This window comes from Hyaena hyaena, unplaced genomic scaffold, assembly GCF_003009895.1.
Source record: "Hyaena hyaena isolate Hyena2069 unplaced genomic scaffold, ASM300989v1 scaffold_214, whole genome shotgun sequence".
Lineage (NCBI taxonomy): Eukaryota > Metazoa > Chordata > Mammalia > Carnivora > Hyaenidae > Hyaena > Hyaena hyaena.
Window position 1 is genome coordinate 426,383 of NW_024080842.1, and position 23,558 is coordinate 449,940.

The following is a 23,558-nucleotide window of genomic DNA, read 5'->3' on the forward strand; positions in this document are numbered from 1 at the left end:
TTCTACCTGATTATTCAACAGACTTGTGACCTTAAGGAAGTGACACAACCTGTGGGTACCACAGCCTCCTCACAGCTGGAATGGAAAGTGTCTTTCTCAGCAGGCAGTGAGAATTCTCACTGTGTGAGAATTAAATGAGATAAAACACACCACTTGGCATAAAGGAAGACCACATGGAAACACCTAATGTTTGAGGGTTTTTTAAGGTTTTATTTAAATCTGTTTAGTTGTTGATATTATTATTATACTAATGTTTGTTCTTCAACATAACAAAGTGAATTCCTCTAGATTTTTACTTAGTCACAAGGCACCCTTTTCCAAATCTACACCACGGATTTTCAGTTCAAACACAACACCAGAGTAGAAGAGGTGAAGAACAAACAGTAACTAGCTTCTAATTTCTCATGCCTCCATTTCTTTAGGTATTCATTACTCCCAAGGATACTCCTTTTCCAATTCCTTATTAAAAACATCCAAAGATCTCATTCTGATTTGACTACCTTTTGCCAAACATGTAGACTAAATGCCCTTGTCCTTTACTCTTTGAAATCCTTTGAACTCTGCAGATAGGTGTGGAGCTGTGAATACCTGAAATGCTGATGAACCAGCAGCAAAATGACTGGATTAGAAATCCTGCCATGTCTCGGTTGGTCTCTACATGACCCTAAAGACATCTGTCTAACAAGGAAAGTTCCTTTTTGAGAAGATTTGGTGATATGGGGGAAAGCCTGTGATAACCCTAAATAAATAAGTAAGTGTCCTGGGATGTGATCATCACTTTCATCTTTATTTTGTTCTGTAGTTGTATCATATTAAACCATAAATTGTGCTTCTTCTACCATCACAGGCTGACACCAACCCACAGAGGGTCAGGAATGCCAAGGTTAAATGTTAGAATTGTCTCCAGTTCAGTCTCCTCCACAGGGCCATGGACTCACTGGGGAGAAAGACTGTGTTCAATTTGTCTTTTTATCCCAAATACTTAGAATCTGGGCTTGCAGGGTGCTCAGAGAACATCTGTCCAAGAGAATGGATGATGACACAAAAAGATGAAGAGGAATCAAACTGGACATGCAATCAGGTCCATAAGAAAAAGTATAATGACAACAGTGTAAACAATACATTAGACAAACACAAATAATGGAATGTGACCAAAGGGCACTTTCCTTTCTTCTCCCACTGTCCCTCTCATCTTTTCCTTACTGAACTATAATCAACATATACTTAACCACAAATATTTAAACAGAACTATATGGCAAATTTTAACATATATACCATACCTTTTAACCATGTGCCAAACCAAGATCAACCCCAAAAGTTTCCTCCTTGTCCCTCTTTAACAGGCTTTGAAATGGGAGGTCTGTGGGTAGGTTTGCCCAGAGCATAGTCAAGAGCAACACCTGTGCAGGAGCAAGGGCAGCAGGACTGGAGGCAGGAAGGGCTGGGGTTGAATTATGATGAAAAGATGGCCAAGTCCATGTGAAGACAAGCTGCCCCACATTAAATCAAGGGAGCCCATCCTATCTGCCACTTCCACTAGTCACTACATATGGACTTCCCCACAAGGAGAAGCTTAACCTTGGCAGTTCCCTTCAGCCCAAGGCAATGTGTGGGGAGGGACTCAGCTGCCAGCTTAGCAGGCAACATTCCCAGCAGTTGCAGGAGTCTAGAACCTGCATCCTGAAGGGGGATCTATGTCAAGCACCATGACATACACCTCCAGTGGGGAAGATAAGGGACACAAGGTGGACAGGCATGGTCCCTGCCCTCCTAGAGTGAGGAAATCAAAGGTTTTGACTTCACAGGAAAGAATCCAGTCTAATGAAGTCAAAGCTTCTGCCTGCATAGTGCCACGCACTACTCTAAGCTCTGCACTTGCATGACCAAGTACAGGAGATGAGGCACCTGAAGCACAGAGAGTCCACGTAATCACCCAGCATCACATTATTAGTGAGCTCAGCTCTAACAATCAAAACTGCAGGCTGTTTGGTCCCATTCTACATCTCTAACTGCCACAATCTGCTGCCTCTCTGAACCTATATTTCACTCAGTTTTTTTTATTATGTTTTATATTGCATATCTTATCTTGTAAAAGGTACTACTGTTGCACGTTATGTTCAAGATGGGAAACTGGCAGTTTGGCACACACTGATTCTATAAATCATTCAATGCCTAGATTAGAAATTACCCAAGTAACATCTGCAAAGTTATGTGATATTTTGTCACTACATTAGGAAAGGCTATCATTATAACTTGTAATCGTTGATGGAATGAAAACATCACCCTAGAATTAGTCTGATTCAAAGGAATTAGAAATGGGAAACACACACACACACTCCACAGGGAAGAACTTAAAAGACCCAGGCACAGAGCCTTATTTCTTATTCCCCAGGAAATGGTCTTTTTTTTTTTTTTTTTACTGCAACTATCCTAGTAACTCAGAGACATCAAGGTTGAGCTATACAGCTCTCTGACAAAACTTATTATCTATTATGTCTGACCAGGCTCAATCATAAAGCAAAATCACTATGACAAATCAGATATTGTAAAAGATGAATCACACGGATTTGACTTTACATAACCAGTGGAGCAGGCTGAGGAATCTATGAGAAACTATTCCACCTGCTTCTGGTGTTGGAGGCTGAATCTGCAGACAAGGCCATCAGGAAGAGCAGACAGATGGGCAACAGGGGCAGCGAGGGGAAACTGGAAGCTATGAAGCCTAGAGAAGAATAGTACCCACTGCAGTCTTTCCCTGCCTCCAGGCTCCCACTGTGATGACGGCAGTATCCTGCGGGGGAAGCTGGCATCCTTCACCACAAAGCTAAGCACAGGTTTTATCCAAGAATCTGAGAAGCTTGAAGGCAGAAATGCAGGAGGAGCTGGAGGTGAGCCAGCAGATCATCTACCAGATGTGACAACATGTAGGAGGCTGCAGCAACACCTTGTGCCCTGTGCTGACCTTCCAGCATAAAAAATATGGCTTCTGCTTCAATTCCACCTGCCACATCTCCTGCAAAATGCCTCTGATGGTCCAACTGACTGGGAATTGTTCAGGAGTGGAATTCTGGGAAATGTAGTTTTAGCTTGGTTGACATAACAAATTCACTACACCCATTTTTGAGGGCAGATTTGACTCTTAAAGGAAGTACTCAGATCCTCTACCTGAGAAAATGTTACCTTAGATCTTCTCAAAGCAGCTCTTGACATTATGTAGGGTGAAACTTAGTGTTTGCCCCCCCCCATCAAAAGAAATATTGATTAGTTACTAAATATTTGGCTGTGGATTTACAGTCATTACCTTACTTAACACTTAAGGTTAGTACCATATTCAATACCCCTATTTTGTAAATACCTGCACTGAAGTTTATAGATGTTAACAGACTTGCTCAAAGTGACACAGCAAATTGCACATCTGGGCCCCACATCTCACTGATTCCATAACTCCTGCCCATCACCAATTCACTCTGCTACTGCCGTAACACTAGGGAAAATCTTCCCAGTCATTACCTCTTATGAAAATCTGAGGAGAGCCAGACTCTTTAGTGCAGTGGTGTAGCCCTACTTACTTTTTCCTGGGAGTACAATGAGAGTCAGACCCACAGAGAACCAGAAGGGTGTATCCCTAGAAGGATCTATCCCTAGAAACAAAGATGTGAAAAAAGGATTAGAAGTTCAGGAATAAAGTGAGAGGGGGAATCATGGGTCTGTAAAGGGAATATTCAGCAGAACTAAGGTGAGAAGAAGAAAGGTGAGTAGAAGCAGGGGAAGGAAAGCACTAGTATTTTCTAAAGGAAAAGAAGGATTTGTCTGGAGTCATGAGCAGGTTAAGACCAAGTCAGGAGTGAAGACTGCGGTGGGAGACAGAAGTTGCACATCTTTCAGGAAGACCTCTCTAAACCTGTCAGCTCAGATCAAAATGGCCCTAGCCTTCCCCTAGTTTGACTAAATGCTAGGCAGCCTTCCCTTTTCTTAGAGCATTTAACTTTAGAAAACATATAACTGTAAATCCTTTCTCTCTGTGTCTTTGAGATGTTAATCTGTTAAATACCTTCTCACCAGTTTTACAATTCTGTCAAGTCTTTCCAAAAGGGCCTGGGAGCCATCTCTTTGAAAAGTAAATATCAAGGTAGATAGCATTTCTGTGAGAAGATAGGAGCCTAATGTCCCATGGACACCCTATTCAAAGTTGTAAATCTCCTGTCACAAGGATACAGAAAGTTTACTTTGGGGAAGGCCAATTAGCAAACACACATGGCCGAAGGTCCTCCCCACCCATCATTCCAGCTGCTAAAACGAGCCAGCCCCACGTGTCACTAGAGAAGGAAGGTTGGGGTCTAGCCTCTCCTCTTATTGCAGTAGGCTTGAATCAATTCTTTCATACTTGTTGAACTTCGCCCAGTGAAGTTTTTGCTTTGACTGTCATAAGCCCAATATGGAATGGGCAGCACTAAACTGTAGTCTACCTCTAGAGAAAACATTTATTAAGCAAAGGAAGATAAAAGCATTAAAAGCATTATGACCAAAAAAAAGAAAAAAAAAAAAGAAAAGAAAAGAAAAGAGGAATTCAAGCACCTGGGGAGCTAAACTGTGAAAAAGGCAGAATAGAGGATTAGAACACAGGCTGTGGAGTTCATCACTCAGGTCTAAGTCCTTCAACCACCTCTTACCGCTTTTACTACTGTTGCAACACCAGAAACATTATTTAACCTTATTTTTTTTTTCCTATGGTCCAGCAAAACAGTGTTGGTAATAATAGTGCTGGTTGTACTGACCATTAAATCAATGTGCCTAGTGCTTATATGAGTAGGGTCTAACTAAGAATCAAGAAAATTATCCTAAATATCTACCAAGAGGGAGATTTTTCCCTCTCAATTTACTATTTTGAGATATTTCAAACCTAGCGAAAAGTTAAAGAATAATAAAATACCCCCATTTCCTTTACCTAGATTTACTAATTGTTCACACACTGAATCTCTCCCTCTCTCTTTCTGTCTCTCTCTCTGCCATTTTAAAATAAGTTGCAGACATCATGCCTAAATACTTCATCACTGAACCCTTCAGCATCCATTTCTAGAAAATAAAGACATTCTTACATACTGGAAATGCATTAACCATACCCAAAAAGATTTAATAAGGTCATCTGTTGGTGAGGGGGAAGCAGTTAAGATGGTGGAGAAGTATGGGGACCCTGGGGTTTCCTCATCCCTCAGATACAGCTATATTAAGGTGAGATCACTTGTAACACCCAGAAAATTGATCTGCAGAGTGGCAAAAGGATCTTCACAGTTGGTGGAAGACATCTTGGCAGGTACGAGGGGTATGTCAACAAACAAATCAGATGACACCTAGTTAAAGGTCCAAATACTCCACCAATGCAAGCAAGGAGGAGCTCTGCAGAGGACTGATCAGAGAAAGCAGCCAAAACTCAACAGCAGAGTACATGTGGCATACACCAGAAACACTTCCTGAAGTGCCAGGCCCTGAAAAATATATGATCCCTTTTTAATACATCAGTTACTCTCAGGTGCAGGAAACATAACAAGCTTTTAAAACATGCAAAAGACAGAAATTTAGCCAAAATGACAAGACAGAGGAATTCTCCCGAAAAGAAACGTCAAAAAGAAATCATAGCCAGGGAGTTGCTCAAAAGATATAAACAATTTATCTGAACAAGAATTTAGAATGACAGTCATAAAAATAGTAGCTGGGCTTGAAAGAAAGCATTGAAGACATCAGAGAAACCCTTGCTGGAGATACCAAAGGCCTAAGAACTAGTCAGGATGAAATTAAAAAGTGCTATAACTGAGATGCAAAACAAACTGGATATAGTGACATGAGGATGGAAGAAGCAGAGGAGAGAATAAGTGATATAGAAGATAAAATTATGGAATAATGAAACTGAAAAACAGAGAGAAAGGAATTTATTAGATCATGAGGAATGACTTAGAGAACTAATCGATTCCCTAAACTAAACAAATCCATATCACAGGAGTCCCAAAATAAGAAGAGCAGGAAAAAGGGGAAGAAGGTTTCCTTGAACAAATTATAGGTGAGAATTTCACTCATTTGGGGAAGGAAACAGGAATTCAAGTCCAAGAGACACAGAGAACTCCCCTCAAAATCAACAAAAACAGGTCAACAACAAAGCATATCAAAATACAAAGATAAAGAGAGAACTCTGCAAGCACCCAGGACAAATGGGTCTTAATCTACAAGGGTAGACACATCAGGGTAGCAGCAGAGCTGTCCAATGAAACTTGGCAGGCTGGAAGGGAGTGGCAGAAAGTTTTCAATGTGCTGAATGGGAAAAATACATAGCCAAGAATTCTTTATCCAGCAAAGCTGTCATTCATAATAGAAGGAGAGATAAAGAGTTTCCTAGACAAACAAAAACTAAAGAAGTTCGTGACCACCAAACCTGCCCCGCAAGAAATTTTAAGGGCAACTCTCTGGGTAGAGGAAAAAAAGTAGACAACCAAGGCAACAAAGATTACATAGGACCAGAGAACCAGAGAACAGAACCGGAAACACCAACTCTACAGATAACACAATGGCACTAAATTCATATCTTTCAAGAAACACTTGAATATAAATGGACTCGATGTTTCAATCAAAAGACAAAGGGTATCAGAATAGATTTTTTAAAAATCCATCTATATGCTTCCTACAAGAGACTCATTTTAGGCTTAAAGACATCTGGAGATTGAAAATAAAGGGATCAAGAACCATCTATCATGTTAATGGAAGTTGAAAGAAAGCCAGAATAGCCATATATTTACATCAGAGAAACTAGATTTTAAAACAAAACCATAACAAGAGATGAAGAAGGGCATTATACCGTAATTAAGAGGCCTATCCATCAAGAAGATTGAACCATTGTAAATATTTATGCCCCCAACTTGAAACTTCACAAATATATAAATCAATTACTAACAAACATAAAGAAACTCAATGATGATAATAATACCATAAAAGTAGGAGACTTTAATTCTCCATTTACAACAATAGCCAGATCATCCAAGCAGAAAACCAACAAGGAAACAACAGCTTTGAACGACACACTGGACCAGATGGACTTAACAGATATATTCAGAACATTTCATCCTGAAACAGCAGAATATATATTCTTCTCAGGTGCACATGAAACAGTCTCCAGAAGAGGTCACATATTGGGTCACAAGTGAGCCCTTAACAAGTACACAAAGATCAAGAACATTCCATGCATATTTTCATATCACAACACGATGAAACTTGAAATTAACCACAAGTAAAAATTTGGAAAGCACTCAAATACACAGAGGTTAAAGAACATCCTCCTAAAGAATGAATGAGTAAACCAGGAAATTAAAGAAGAAATTTAAAAATACATGGAAGCAAATGAAAATTAAAACACAACAAATCCTTTGAGATACAGCAAAAGCAGTCTCAAGAGGAAAGTACATTGCAATTCAGGCCTATGTCAAGAAGAAAGAAAGGTCCCAAACACACAACCTAACCTTGCACCTAAAGGACGCGTAAAAGGAGCAGCAAATAAAGCCTAAAACCAGCAGAAGAAGGGAAATAATACATATGAGAGTAGAAATAAATAATACAGAAACAAACAAACAAAAACCAGTAGAACAGATCAATGATACTAAATGCTGGTTATTTTAAAGAATAAACAAAACTGAAAACCCGCTAGCCATACTTATCGAAAAAGGAGAGAGAGAGAGGACCCAAATAGATAAAATCACAAATGAAAGAGGAGAGATCAAACCAACACCACAGAAATACAAACAATTATTAGAGAATACTATGAAAAATTATATGCCAACCAAACTGGAAAATCTGAAAGAAACGGACAAATTCCTAGATACTCACATACTACCAAAACTCAAATGGGAAGAAATAGAAAACTCAAATAGACTCATAACCAGCAAATAAATGGAATCAGTAATCCTAAGTCTCTTAACAAACAAGAGTCCCAGGCCAGATAGCTTTCCAGGGAAATTCTACCAGACACTTAAAGAAGAGTTAATACCTATTCTTCTCAAACTGTTCCAGTAAGAAGGAAGGAAAGGAGGGAGGAAGGGAGGAAGAGAAAGACAGAGACAGAGACAGAGACAGAGAGAGACAGAGAAAGGAAGGAAGGAAGGAAGGAAGGAAGGAAGGAAGGAAGGAAGGAAGGAAGGTGAGGAAAGCTTTCAAACTCATGCTATGAAGCCAGAATTTTCTTGATTCCAAAACCAGACAAAGCCCCTACTAAAAAGGAGAATTACAGGCCATTATCCCTGATGAACCTATATCCAAATATTCTCAACAAGATACTAGCAAATCAAATTCAACAGTACATTGAAAGAATTATTCACCATGATCAAATAGGATTTATTCCTGGGATGCAGGTCTGCTTCTGTATTTATAAATCAATGTGATACACCACATTAATAAAAGAAAAAGAACCATATGATCCTCTCAATATATATATATTTTTAAAAAAGCATCTGACAGAATACAGCATCCTTTCTTGATAAAAACTCTCAAGAAGGTAGAGACTATACCACAACATAATAAAGGCCACATATGAAAGACCAACACTTAATATTATCCTCAATGGGGGAAAACTGAGAGCTTTTCCCCTAAGGTCAGGAATACGACAGGGATGTCCAATCTCATCACTGTTATTCAATATAGTTTTAGAAGTCCTAGCCTCAACAATCAGACAACAAAAAGATTTAAAAAGCATACAAATTGGCAAAGAAGAAGTCAAACTTTCAATCTTTGCAGACAACATGATACTCTACATGGAAAACCCAAAAGATTCTACTAAAAGACTGCTAGAACTGATACATGAATTCAGCCAAGTCACAGGATTTAAAGTCAGTGTACAAACTGGTTGCATTTCCATACATCGATAATGAAGCAGCAAAAGAGAAATCAAGGAATCAATCCCGTTTACAATTGCACCAGAAACCAAAGATACCTAGGAATAAACCTAACCAAAGAGGTAAAAATATCTGTATGCTGAAATTATAGAAAGCTATAAAAAATATTGAAGAAGACACAAAGAAATGGAAAACATTCCATGCTAATGGAATGGAAGACAAATTTGTCAAAATGTCTATGCTACCCAAAGCAATCTACACATTCAATGCAACCCCTATCAAAATAACACCAGCACTCATCACAGATCTAGAACAAACAATTCTAAAATCTGTATGGAACCAGAAAAGACCTCAAAGAGTCAAAGTAATACAGAAAAAGAAAACCAAAGCTGGAGGCATCACAATTCAGGACTTCAAGCTGTGTTATAAAACTATAATCATCAAGACAATATGGTACTAGCACAAAAACAGACACATTGATCAATGGAACAGAACAGAGAACCCGGAAATGGACCCACAAAATTATAGCCAACTAACTTTAGACAAAGCAGAAAAGAGTATCCATGGAAAAAAGAGTCTCTTCAGAAAATGGTAGTGCGAAAACTGGGCAATGACATGTAGAGAAATGAAACTGGACCACTTTCTTACCCACATACCAAAATAAATTCAACATGGATGAAAGACTTAAATGTGAGACAGGAAACCATCAAAATCCTAGAAGAGAACACAGGCACAACTTTATTGAACTTGGTGTTATGCTGAGCGAAATAAGTCAGGCAGAGAAGGACAGAAGCACATATAGGAGGATTAGGAGGAACTTAACGGGGGACCATGGGGAAGAAGAAAGGGAAAAACAGTTGAGGAGAGGGAGGGAGGCAAACCATGAGAGAAGAGACTCTTGAATGCCGACAACAAACTAAGGGCTAATGGGGGTGGGGGGGAGGGGAAGGAGGGTGATGGGCATAGGGGAAGGCACTTGTGGGGATGAGCACTGTGTGTTATATGGAAACCAACTTGACAATAAACTATTTTAAAAAAATTAAAAATAGAACTACCCTGGGATCCGTTAATTGTACTACTAATTATTTATCCAACGGATACAAAAATGCTTATTTGAAGAGGCACATGCACCCCAATGTTTATAGCAGTGGTATCAATAATAGCCAAATTATGAAAAGCCCAAATGTCCATCTACTGATGAATGGAATATTACTTGGTGATCAAAAAGAATAAAATCTTTCCATTTGCAATAACATGGATAGAACTAGAGTGTGTAATGCTAAGTGAAATAAGTCAGAGAAAGGTTAAGTGTCATGTGATTTTACTCATATGTGGAATTTAAGAAACAGATGAAAATATGGGAAAGGGGGAAATTAAGATAAAAATGGAGGCAAACCATAAAAGACTCTTAAATACAGAAAACAAACTAAGGATTGCTGGAGGTGAGATGGGTGGGGGGATGGGCTAAATGAGTGATAGGCATTAAGGAAGGCATTTGTTGGGATGAGCACTGGGTGTTGTATGTAAATGATAAATCAGTGGGTTCTACTCCTGAAACCAATACTGCACTGTATATTATCTTGAATTTAAATAAATAATGTACACTAAAAAAAGATCATGTATTATTCATCTGATATTTAAATTTCTTCAAATGTTTCCAAAATGCCTTTTATTCTTTTTTTTGTTTACTTCCTGATCCAAGATCTATTCAAGGTCCACAAACTTCTCTGTGTTGTTTTCGCTTCTTTAGTTTTTCTGAAACTACACAAGTCTGCCATGTTTTGTGTGTTATGTTTTCTATGACCCTAACGTTTATAAAGACCAGTTACCTTTTAGAATTAACCAGATTCTATATATGCCAGTTATTTTCCTCATTAGATTCAGGTTTCACTGCAGCTGAGAAAACACAATCTTTTTAAGTATATATGCAGCATTTGCCAACATAGGTCATATGTGGGGCCATAAAACAAGTCTCAAAAATGTGAAAGGATAAAGTCTTACAAAGGGCGTACTCTGACTGCACTGGTATTAAATTAGCAAAAAGATAATTAGACAATAAGATACTTAGAAAAACCCCTAAATATTTGGAAATTAAGCAATACATGTCAGTAATCCATAAGTCACAGATGAAATTATAAGAAAAAAATAAAAAATAAACTGAAAGTTATTGAAAACATAATATCTCAAAATTTGTGGGATATAGCTAAGCACTGCTTAAAGGAAACTTTATAACTTTGAAACCTATATCAGAAAATAAGAAAGGTCTTCAATCAGTGACCTAAGGTACAAGCCAAACCCAAAGTAAACAGAAAAGAGGAAATAATAAACGGAGATAGAAATTGATAAAACTGAAACCAGATAAGCAAGAGAGAAAATTCCTCTGAAAAATAATTAAATTGATAAACACCAAGAATGATCAAGAAATAAAAGAGGACACAAATTACCAATATTATGAGTAAAAGAGGTGACATCATTGAAAAAGTTACTGATCTTGAAAGGATAATGAAAGAATATTACATAAGTTTTATGCCAACAAATTGGACCACTTAGATGAAATGAACAAATTCCTCAAAAAACACTACTTACCAAAACTGACCTAAGATTTACATTAAATATTTTTTAGCAAATATACTACCTAGATGATGTTTTGTACGTCTTCCTGCATTACTTCGGGAGGCACATAATGTTAGATTATCCCACATTAAGATATTCCAAGTATGATTACTTGGTTAAGGTATACAACATCAGATATGTCCATTTTAAAAACATATTTTCCTTTAGCTCAAATAATCTCTGGGGTGATACTTTGAGACCACGTAAATATCCTGCTCCCCAACAGTCTTTAACTCAATGATTCCAGCAGCCATTGATCATTCTATTTGGAATAACTGATAATTAATTGATACTTATTAAGAGATTACATGATGTGCAACGTGGATTTTCTAATTGTGTTACTGCATCTACATTTACATCTACATTGGCTAGTATTCTTTTATAAAAAGAACTTTCTTCTCTCTCTTCATCTCTCAATGTCTCCCCTGCCCATCTCCTCACTATGAACTCATGAATTCAGTTTTTACTCAACCTTTTATAATCAATGGTCATTATTCTTTTTAATGTGTAACTTGTAATAAGCCGGCTCTTGTACTTTTCTTTTTAATGAACCCATTAGTCTTTGTGCACTTACTTGCTTTTTGACATGAGATTTTTCAGGCTTACCTTGTAAATTCCCTGCTCTGGGCCTTAGCATAACCATTTCTCTAAGAAGCATCTAAGTGGTGATTAGTATTTAGAAATCCAGACCCAGGCACTAAGTGCACTCACTACTACTGAAGTGGATTTGCTTAAAGCTCTTTCAGTGAACAGAGCTAGGAAGTATACATGTGTGTCCATGGTATCTATCAATCTATATACATATATAATGAGCCTGTATTGAGGTCTCATGTGAAATCTAACCCTATCTATATCCTTTGTCCCCACCTAGGAATGTAAAAACTCTGCTTCCCAAAAACATTAATATATTTACTCACTTACTATATCCTATTATGCAAACGAAACAGTTTCACAATTACACCACCCAAGCCACTACCAAGAACAAAGCTGCTAAGCAAATGTTAATCGTTCTTTGCAGCTCTATTTGACTTCATAATATATTCTATTTAGGGTGTATTGTCAAAGCCCTATAAGCCCAAAGTTACTGGACTTAATTTTTCTTCTCTGTGTGATTATTATCAATTTGAAATGCAGTTGGGTTATTTTTCTGTTTGAAATAAAATTTAATGTCTGTCTTTTCGCGTTTTTGTGAATTTTTTAACCTTTAAGATATTTACATGGTTCAAAACTAAAACTATATAAAAAATGGTCTACTAAAGGAAATCTCACATTCACCCCTATATCCTACACACTCTCTGTAAATACCTTGTAAGTAAATATTTTCATTCATTTTTTGTTGATATATCCTGTTTCACTTTGCAAGAATAAGCAAGCTCCACTTCTTTTTTACATGATAAATAGATACGCACACCACTGTATCCTGGACTCACGGAAAGCGGCTTTACTCTTCCTCTTTGGCTACTCCACACACAACTGTATGGAGCACTGTATTTAAATCAACCACTCCCCTTTGAGACATCATTTAGAATGACTGCAATATTTTGTTGCTATAACTTATTCTTGAATGAAGACCTTGCACATATGCTATTTCATATTTATGGGCAAATTTCTAGATATAGAGTTTCTGGGTCAAAAGGTAAATGCATATATAATTTTTGTTAAATATCATCAAATCCCCTACAAAAGGGTTGTTATCATTTTGTATTTCCAGCAGAAATGTGTAAAAGTATCTGAATTTCATAACCTTGACAAATGTGTTACCTAGATTTTGGATTTTCTATCCATCTGATTGACGGAAATGGTCTCTCAGTAAAGTTCTCACTGACATTTTATTCTGAGTAAGGATGAATATCCTTTTTTTGTCATTTAAAGGCTGTTTTATATTTTTTGTGAATTCTTTTGATAGTTTTTATTCATTATATATCACATTTTAAAATTTTTACTGATTTTTAAGAAATTATTTTAGTTTTATTTATTTATTTTGAGGGGGGAAGGAGGGACACAGAAGGAGGAAGACAGAGAATCCCAAACAGGCTCTCTGCTAATAGCGAGGACAGAATCAGATGGCTTAACTGATTGAGCCACCCAGAGGCCCCTGGAATTCTTTATTCACTATAGGTCTTTTGACTTTGCATGTAGTGTTCTGCCATGTAAAAAAATATTTTATTTATTTTTATATGATTGATAGAAGCCATCTTTTCTTTTGTTGTTTCTGGACTTTGGACTATAGTTTGAAAGTTTTTCATACTGAGGTCAACAGATAAATCAGCCACGTTTGTTTTTTACATTTAGATCTCTGATCCACTTGGAATTTGATCTTGCAATGTGTACAAGATATGAAAGCAATGTGTACAAGATATGAAAACATTTTTTTCCCCAAATGACTAGCCAGTTGTCCCCAAAGCATTTATTTTAAAAATCCATATTTTCCAGGGCACCTGAGCAGCTGAGTCAGTTAAGCATCCACCTGTGGATTTCAGCTCAGGTCATAATCTCAGGGTTCTTGAGTCTGAGCCCCATGTCTGGCTCTGCACTAACAGCGCAGAGACTGATTGCTATTTTCTCTCTCTGTCCCTCCCCTGCTCATTCTCATTCTCATTCTCTCTCTCTCTCTCAAAATAAATAAACTTTAAAAAATAAAATATAAGTCCGTATTTTCCAAACAGAGGAAATTTGAGGCACAGAATTCGTTTTATGAGTGATGGACAGCTGAGGAGCCAAACAAGCTCAAAGACTGACAACCACAGGAAACCACCATCAGCCCTGGACTAAAGTAGCGAAGAGAGAAGGAACTAACTGTTCCTGAAGCCCTGGGTTTAGAGCCACCAAGTAAATGCAGGAATCATGACTATCTGTCCAATGAGATCGGAAGACTACAGGAGCTGCACTTGCTGCTTAAATATATATAGAGAGAGATTTTCTTTCTTTCTGCTCTCCGATCTCCCATCAGTGATCTCCCATCAGTGGTTCCTATTGGCCAAATTCAGATGGAAGTCATTTAATTGGGAGCTTGGGGCATGCCTCCTACAGAGTTTAGCTCTCTTGCAAAACAGAACAGAGATGGGAGAGGAGCAAGACTTGCCCTGAGGACAAAGGGGCAGCACAGTACTCCCTGAAAAAGTTAATAAAAATTCTTTACCTTGTCCTTAAAATGAATTCCAAGAAGATACCATGTAACTTATTAATACTTCAGTAGCCAAATTCCTCTCAGTAAATTTTAAAAGGTATATATGGATTTAAAGACAGACTGTAATACAATCTTCTTATAGTTCAATCATCTGTCCTGAAAATAATCTAGATCAGTAAAAATATTCATTATATATGTATTCGGCATGAAGCAGGATTGAGGAAATTAAGAATGCAGGGCTGGAACTAGAAATTTTTTTTTTAAATAGTTTATTGTCAAGTTGGTTCCCATATAACACCCAGTGCTCATCCCCACAAGTGCCCTACTCCATGCCCGTCACTCCCATTCCCCTCCCCCCACCCCATCTGCCCTCAGTTTAAAACAGAATTAGCCTTGCAGAAATAAGAAACATCCAAGAAACTGAAATTGAGATCAAACATAACTGAAAACAAATTCACAAAAGATACTTAAATTTTAACTTAAAACATTAAATTTGCATTAAAAAAATTAGAAGCCATACACAATGAATGTAGAAGTTTATATAAATACTCTCTTCAGAGGAAGCAAAAATTTTTTTTATCCTTTATAATTTTTCTATGTGCTTCATTTTTAAAGAAAGTGATCTGCTTTATTTTAAAAGTTATTAAGCTTTATTAAATATTGGTTTAAAAACTTTTTATATGTCTTAGAATTTGAAATGTACATATACCTACCAATCATAATATAAAATCTAGACTGTATGACATACTCAAAAGAACAAATAATGCTTTTAATTCAAATGTGTGAATCAGGGGAATAAAATTTATATTCAATAATACATTCATCTCTTGGTGTTTTATTTTAATGTAATGTTTTTTAGAAATATGAACTTTAATAAATGTAACATTCTATTTTATACCTTAAGAAATCCATTACAATAATTACCTATACATCCTAACCTAGCAAAATCCAAATATAGCCCCAATATATGATAGTTGCCATAAAAGAAATATTTTTACTTTTGAAGGAATGATTTACTGTCAGAATTAATCCAATGAGACAAGATCACTTTCCCATAAGGAAACCAATCATGTATCTCTACTCAATTTCCTAGAAAATTAAGGGCTCCAAATCATACCCCTTGCCGACTCGTGATTCAGGTACTCAGAAAAGAGTTCTGGTGGAAGATTCTCTAGGGCCTTCCTATTCCCCTTATTTCTTTTCTTTCCTCCCCTCTTCTTTCCCCCCTTCTCCTAGTTGCAAGTGTCCTCAGCTACACTGGGTAGCACCACCGTTTGGGGGAAGAATCAAAAGGAGAAAAAAAATCAGCTCAAGCCAAAGCATCCTGGTGCAAAGGAGGATGAAATAAACAACATTCGTGTGTGAGGCACCATTAGTCATTGTGGTTCTGCATACTCCATTCTCCAGTAAAACCATCTTAACCAAATACCCTTGGATATCTGGCTGCAATGACTAATACATGCCCACTGATCCAGAGCCTGCAGATTGTGGCTGACAAACAATAAACCTGCTTAGGATAATGTGATTGATTGTAATTCCATTTGAAATAAATGTAACAGATGGCACTATGCCATCTAGTTAACCATGCAGCACAATTGTAATTGTTAAGGTTGTTCATTTCATTATACAGTGTCCTTTCTCAGAAAAAAAATTCATCTGCTCTTAGGATGAGGAATTTTTGTCCTTCCTTTGAACACATGGTTTCCACTAGTTACCTATTTCACTCTGGCTTCTAGAAAATGTGGATCCTGTCTATAGCCTGTGGATAGGACTCAAAAGAAATATCTGCATATTAGCTTAAATCAAGTAGTTTATGACCCTATCCTTACTATTATCCTATTCTTTTTTTGTCTATCTCTAATTTGTTTTGTATTTTACATATTCCTGTAAGTCATCTGTTGCAGGCAGACTTCTCCAGAAACAGATCAGACAGAGAGTTTGGGGTAGGAGATATTTATGTGTAATCGAGACTTCTGAAGGGAAGGAAGTAGAACTAGATAGAGGGAAAATGCAGGCTTGATCAAACTTTGGCCCAACTGGTAGGGTTCTGTGAAGTGAGTATGGTCTTGTGGCGTGCCATACTGGTTGGTACATTCCCCTCTTAATTAATCACCAGACACAGGATTCCCCAACAAAGATGTGAGCTCAGACAAGGTTGGTCTCTAAAACTGAGGTAGACTATGAAGAAAATGAAATATGCTTGTGGATTATTATACTCTCAGCTGAGCAGCAACCCCTTTCTTGAGGTGAAGCAGGATGGCACATCTGTTTTGCTCTTTTTTAACGTTTTATTTATTTTGAGAGAAAGAGAGAGAGACAGAGACAGAGGCAGAGAGAGAGAGAATCCCAAGCAGCCCCTGCACTGTTAGTACAGAGCCTGATGCAGGGCTTGAACTCACGAACTGTGAGATCATGACTTAAGTTGAGACCAAGAGTCGGAGGCTTAGTGAACTGAGCCACCCAGGTGCCCCCCACCTCTTTTTCTACCTCAGTCTCCTTCTCCCTTATAAAGGATGGAAGAGACCTTCTCCAGGTGTCTGGTGTGCCTCTCTTCATAAAAGAAGCTTAGGAGAGAGATGTTAGTGAGATAACTACAGTGCCTAAAGCAGAAGTGGGTCTCAGAGTCCCAAGTAATACTCATTATCTTTTTCTTCCACTATCCTTTTTAGATTTCGTTAACCATTAGCGACCAACACTGCTAATCTGTCTACTTACTCATTAGTGATACCCAGACCTTCAGCCCTAAAGATCTGAGCCTTGTCACCAAGCCCTTTGGCTAGGGTCACTTTAGCAACCCATATATAGTCACAATTGGGCAAGGGAGTATTAAGATACACCCAAATGAATCAATTGAGTTCCACTATATTCTTCCCTGCCTCCACTGTGTAACAGCAGCCCCATCTCTTCCAAATGATCAACCACCTCGTCCAGAGAGTGACTCATCTTATTTTTGAGCCTTGAACATAAGGAGGTTGACAAATGAAGTGACAAGTGACAAATGAAGCTTATAATTCAATGGGACTTCAATGTGCCCCCTTCAGACAGTATACCCACTTTGGAGAGCAGGATCTATAACCCAAAAGAACCTATAATTATGGGAAAGGAAACACATTACTCTCAGTGGGTCACTGAGAGTGATAGTAAGTAGAGTCACCACTATATCCACCCCTTGATTACTATGTCCATGTATTCTTCCTACTGGGGACACACCAGATAAAAGTCACTGATTGATTCATTCATATAGAGTATTCTAAAAGATGGTATGGTTTCCAATGATCTATTAGGCTAGTAGTTTCTGAGTGGAGTAGAATGTGATATGGCCAGTGAATCTCATGGCCATAGATTCGCTCATGAACCTTTTTGCTATAAAGTGGGTCCCCTGGTCTGAGGCAACCTTACACAGGTTTCCATGTCAATGAATCAAATGATCTATAAGCTCTTGGGTAGTAGTGCTGGCTGAGACTATATTGACAAGAAAGGCAAACTCACCCAGAATACATGCCCATTCTTGTAAGACATATGAAAATAAACTAATAACCCTTTCAGGATGAAATGAGTCCAATGTAGTCAACCTGCTACCTACAGACTACTTGGTCTACTTGAGTAATGGTGTCATATTAACATAGTTCTCTGTTGCTGACATACTGGACATTCAAGAGTGACCACAGATAGTTAAGCCTTTGTAAATGGAATTCAAAGCCACTGGATTCTTGCCTATTTTTTATCTTTGTTACCATCTTTCATGTGCCCATTGTACCAGCACTACAGTGGGTGATGACAGAGACTGGCTGCTGTAGTCTGGATAGGTAATTTTGCTTCCTTAGTTATTAAGTACCACTTTTACGGTAAATGCTATCTTGTGAATGTTAACACATAGTACAACAGTCTTCACAATTCATGTCATATGTCCATCATATGTCTCTAACCCAGGCTTTCTTTCAACAATCTTCCATTCTTTATTCTTCCAGGCTCCGTCAGCTCGCCAAGCCATTCATCACTGTCCATAATGTTGTTTATATTTAACCTCAGGCTAGTTCTCTTTCTATGCAGAGGGGTTAACCAGATCCACCATTCCTCTGAGCACTGAGAGGATTTACCTTATCTTTCAAGGCCAACTTTAAATGAGATTCTAGTATAGCTACCATCCATTTTTGACATGTACACAAACACTAAGCTAACTCATCTATATTGAATTCAGGCTTTTTCTCCTATTTACATTAAAATCTCCATAAAAGCTAACTAAAGGACACTGGTGCCAGAGTGGTGGGTTCCATGGGGATCTCAGCTAACATGTTCATGCTCATGTAGTTTGTGTTCCCTTGTCCCCCTACTACTCAGTCCCAGATATACCACTTCCATTTACCTATGGAATGTTCCTGGGTCCAAACGACCTTATGACTTGTAGATCTGACAGAACCTTTCTCATGATGGATCACTCTGGAGATACAATCACTTAGCCTCTCATGGCTGAATGGTCCATCTCTTCCAGGACCCAGTAACATACCAGTTGTTTTTCAAAAGGTATAATTCTCCACTGCGAATTCTCCACATGCTCCACAATACCAAAGGCCCACTTTATGATTCTTTCACTGAAGCTCAACCCAAACTATACATGACATGTTTTCCCACCAGTGATAATCCCTAAGCTGATCTGGTCTGCCAGACTGTGTGGCCCAAAAACAGTGCTGCTTGCACTACAACCTGATCCTACTATAGACTCTTTTCCTGCCCTGGGTTCCACTCAAAGATGGCAATCTTTCCTATAATACAGGTTGGAGAAGAACCCTGAGCTGTACAATTTGTTGCCTCCAGAACCCAAAGAGGCCTACCAGTCACTGTGCTTCTTTCTTTGGGCAAGAGATTACAAGACACAATGATTGGTCTTTTATTTTGGAGGGGATGTACTGGTATGTTCTTAATCCTGTATACCTAAAAGAATGTATAGATGTAGATAACCCATCAATCTTCATGGGTTTCACCTCCTATCTTCTGGTGTACATGTGTCTTACCAGAACCTCCAGCATGCTGACAACCTATTGCTCATTGGGTCCAAACAACATAATATCATCATCAACAGCTTAATAAATTAATATGATGTTCTGCAGTATGCTCAGACAGTCCAGATCTCTTTGTTCTATATTAGGACAATGAGTAGGTCAGTTAACATAAGTTCTCAAGCAAAACTGTCTATTCTATGCAAATAGCTGATCCTCATTTATGACCTGAGATAGAAAATAACATATTTTTCAAAACAATTATGACATACTTGAGGTCTATTAATCTAGTCCAACAAAATACTGCATCTAGTACAGTGGCTTGACTGGGGCTACTATTTGCTTCAACTTGCAGTACTCTACACTTATCACCCTGGGGACACTGGCTTCTTCAAGTAAAGAATGACCAATTAAATAGAGATACCTTGGGGACTATAACCCCTGAGCCCTTTAAATCCCAAAAGGTACCATTAACCTTCACTATTTTCCTTCTCCAGGTGTCACGCTGTTTTTTACTTTACTATCTTGGCTGTCTTGGGAGTGTGAGGGATAGTTTCAAAAGTTCCACTTTGTTTTCCTTGCTGTGATAGTTCTTACCACAGAAGACTAAGACCCAATGTGGAGATTGCACCAACTGTCAAGTATGCCAAAGTCATTTAATATCCTGAGACTAAGGGGAATGGCCATCATGTGGGTTCATGGACCCAGTGGACCTTCTATAAGCTCAATGACTATTTATTACCTGGTCATTCCATACCACCACTCTAACAAGAGGACTATGATGATGCACTGAGTCCCTGGATATTCAACAGATCTCAAAATGAGTTCTCTCTTTGTTCTTTTCCCTAGTGTAAAGTTGTTCAAGTAAATGAAAGTAGGACTAAGGACTAAGGAATCCTTACCATGTAAGCAACCTAGATCTTCTATGAATTTGCCCACCACTTTAATAATGGCCTCCAGAACTGGAAATAGGATCAGATCCAGAAACTGGGCAAAGAATCATTATTTGTTTTATGAAGACTATATTTTTTAAATAAGTTTTAGTTTTAAGGCAAAACTGATCAGGCAGTAGTGAGAGTTACCATATGGCCTGCCCCCAAATCCACACAGCTTTCTCCACTATCACCATCTTCCGCCAGAATGGTATATTTGTTACAAATGATGAACCTACATTGACATATCATTATCACTCAAAGTTCATAGCTTATATTAGGGTTCACTCTTGGTGTTGTATATTCCATGGATTTTGACAAATATATAATTGACATGTATCCACCATTATAATACCACACAGAAAAGTTTCACTGCCCTAAAGATTTTCTCTGCTCTGTTCATCTCTCCCTCCTTGCCAACACTTGGCAATCGTTGATATTTTTATTGTCTCCATATTTTTGTCTTTTCCAGAATATCATATAATTAGAATTGTACAGTATGCAGGCTTTTCAGAATGGCTTCTTTCACTAAATAATATGCTTGGAGGATCTTGACTTTTTACTGAAGTAAGACATCCATGGCCTATTAGTCATTGTTTCTTGATTTTTCTAGACCATAAACTAAATAGTATCTTAGTCAGTTATCCATCTATTTTGTCCTTAGAGATGCTGTTTCCTACCAACCATTTCTATTAGTCTATGGGCTCTTGACTGCCCCTCCATTATCACTAGTCCTGACCTCACTGCAACAGCCTGGTTTGTGATATTTAAGTCCTGCCACCTGGCCTCCATTGTTTCAGGATTCTATCATGCCCACCTCAATCAGTGAATCAAGCCCTATAATGGACCATGCTACTGCCAGAATATGCTACTGCCAGCCCTGGCCTACAAAGAACTACACTGAAAATTTAGATGATACTGCTGTTCTAACAATTGTATTTCTTACGTCTTTGGTAAAAGATGTATCCTCTAGACCCCATAAACATAATCATCTCATGGGCCATTTAGCCAAAAATACTGATCCCAGAATCTCCACATCTATAACCATTTTATTTCCTTTCTTCCATCTTCTGCCATGAAGATTCTGTCATGAACTTTGTGTATGTGAGCCATTGTTCTCTTCCATGTTTTCAGGAGCCATTCTAGTAGTAAGCTCATACCATTTCCTGGGATCCTCACCAAAATTATAAATCCAGTAATTCAAAATAACATTTCCAAGTCAGTTAACTGTTTAATATGCAAGTTTTATTTCAGGCCCCCTTGATCAAGCATCCTCAGAATCCAGGCCCACACCTACCCGTCTGACTCCTTCTAGTACATGCTGGCTATTTCTTATAGCTCCTTTGGCACACTGTCCCTTTCCTGCCTTACCAGGCTCAGAACATCCTCTGCTGTATTATGGGTCTCTAGATATTAAAGTCAATTCACATCCTGTGTACAAATTAACCTTGTGGTCAGCAGAAAAAGTGGTATGGGTCCTGGGACAGACAGACACATGATACTTCATGGGTGAGAGGTCTATATAAAGTCTTCCAGTCTGAGATGGGGATGGGGGTGGGGATGCTAACTCTTAATAAAGATAAGTGGACCATATATATAGACTCAAAAAGTTCAGAGGTATATGGGAGGTCAAAATCTTGAGAGACACCAATGTAGATGTCTTAATTCCATCAGAGTCTTGGATTTTTCCAACCAAAGTGCTTGGCATGATAGACTTATTTTGGTGCAGCATTTAGTCATCTCTAAATTCAGTCCCCCAAATATTAATTCCTAGGCTTAGACCTTGATTTTCTCTTTCATCCCACTAGAGTTGATAAGAGCTTTGACACAACCAAGAGATCCTCTGGCTTCCACACGTGGAATTCAACTGCCAATTACACAACCTTACAATTACTCATTATCTTTCTCTTGGGTATCAATGGCATTTAACAATAGCCTGTACTTGACATTATTATTTCTCATGTAAGTCTCAAATGCATCACCCATGCAATGTATTCTCTTCCACCAATACAACCTCCCAATTCAGTACCAGTCAAAGTTCAGGATGTGGACCATCACCTTGTTCCAGGAGCTGTGTGTGCTCCACATATGACCAGTGAAGGGGTCTCTATTGCCAGCTAGATGGTAATTCAGCTTCAAACCCCCTATTATTACCTACTTTCTGAAACCACACCTACTACCAATTACTGCAGGTTCAATTCCCTGGAAATAGAAACTGAGATTGAATTTGAGGTGAAAGACACTTATTAGGGATCAACATTTTTGAAAGGAAGAGAGAGGAAGTAGAATTGGGCAGAGGAAGAAACCAAACTATGATAATCTGGCCAATAAGGCAGTGAGTTATGGAGTAAGTGTTCCTTATAAGAGTGTCTCTAAAATGGCATATATACTCCTGCCTTGTTCACTCACCAGATAAAGGCTGCCCAAGAAAAGGTGTCACCTCAGGTAAGATAGCTCTCTTCAGCTGAAGCAGACCCTGAAGGATATGAAAGCTGGGGTCTATCAGCTGACTGTCATCCCTGTGCAAGTCCTTCCTTGAAAGGGAATCAGTGTGTATAAATAATTATTTATTTCACATTACTTTCTGCTTGTTTTTTTTTTTAGGAGGAGAAAGGAGTATATGGAGAAAGAGAGAATCTTAAGCAGGCTCTACACTCAGTGTGTAGCCTGAAGTGAGGCTCTATCTCACAAACTGTGAGATCATGATCTGAGCTGAAATCAAGAGTCAGACGCTTAACCAATTGAGCCACCCAGGCACCCACTTTCTTCCTGCTTTTTAAACTTCCCATAAGGTACTGGCCAATTATAGCTGATATAAAGCCTGTAAAGGCACAACCACTGAAATCCAGAAGTTTACAGCCCTAGTAAGAAGATAAATAATTTTCTACAAAATGCATAGAATGAGTAGGGTTAAATTAGCAATATTCTTACCATCACTTTAACACACAGTGCCATTTCTAGTCACTCTCCACCTGTTCATGAATAAAGTCACAAGTTTTCATGACTTCAAAACAGCCTAGAGTACAAG

At 38.2% G+C, this 23,558-nt stretch overlaps 1 protein-coding gene across 1 annotated transcript in view; it reads left to right on the top strand.

Annotated features, from left to right (window-relative positions):
- Positions 1–5,169: 5,169 nt before the first annotated feature.
- Positions 5,170–23,558, top strand: part of TRPC7 (transient receptor potential cation channel subfamily C member 7) — a 157,922-nt gene continuing 139,533 nt past the window's right edge. Inside the window, exon 1 of the mRNA XM_039242302.1 lies at positions 5,170–5,229. Within this exon, the coding sequence (XP_039098233.1) occupies positions 5,170–5,229 (60 nt within the window). The remainder of the gene's footprint in view (positions 5,230–23,558) is intronic.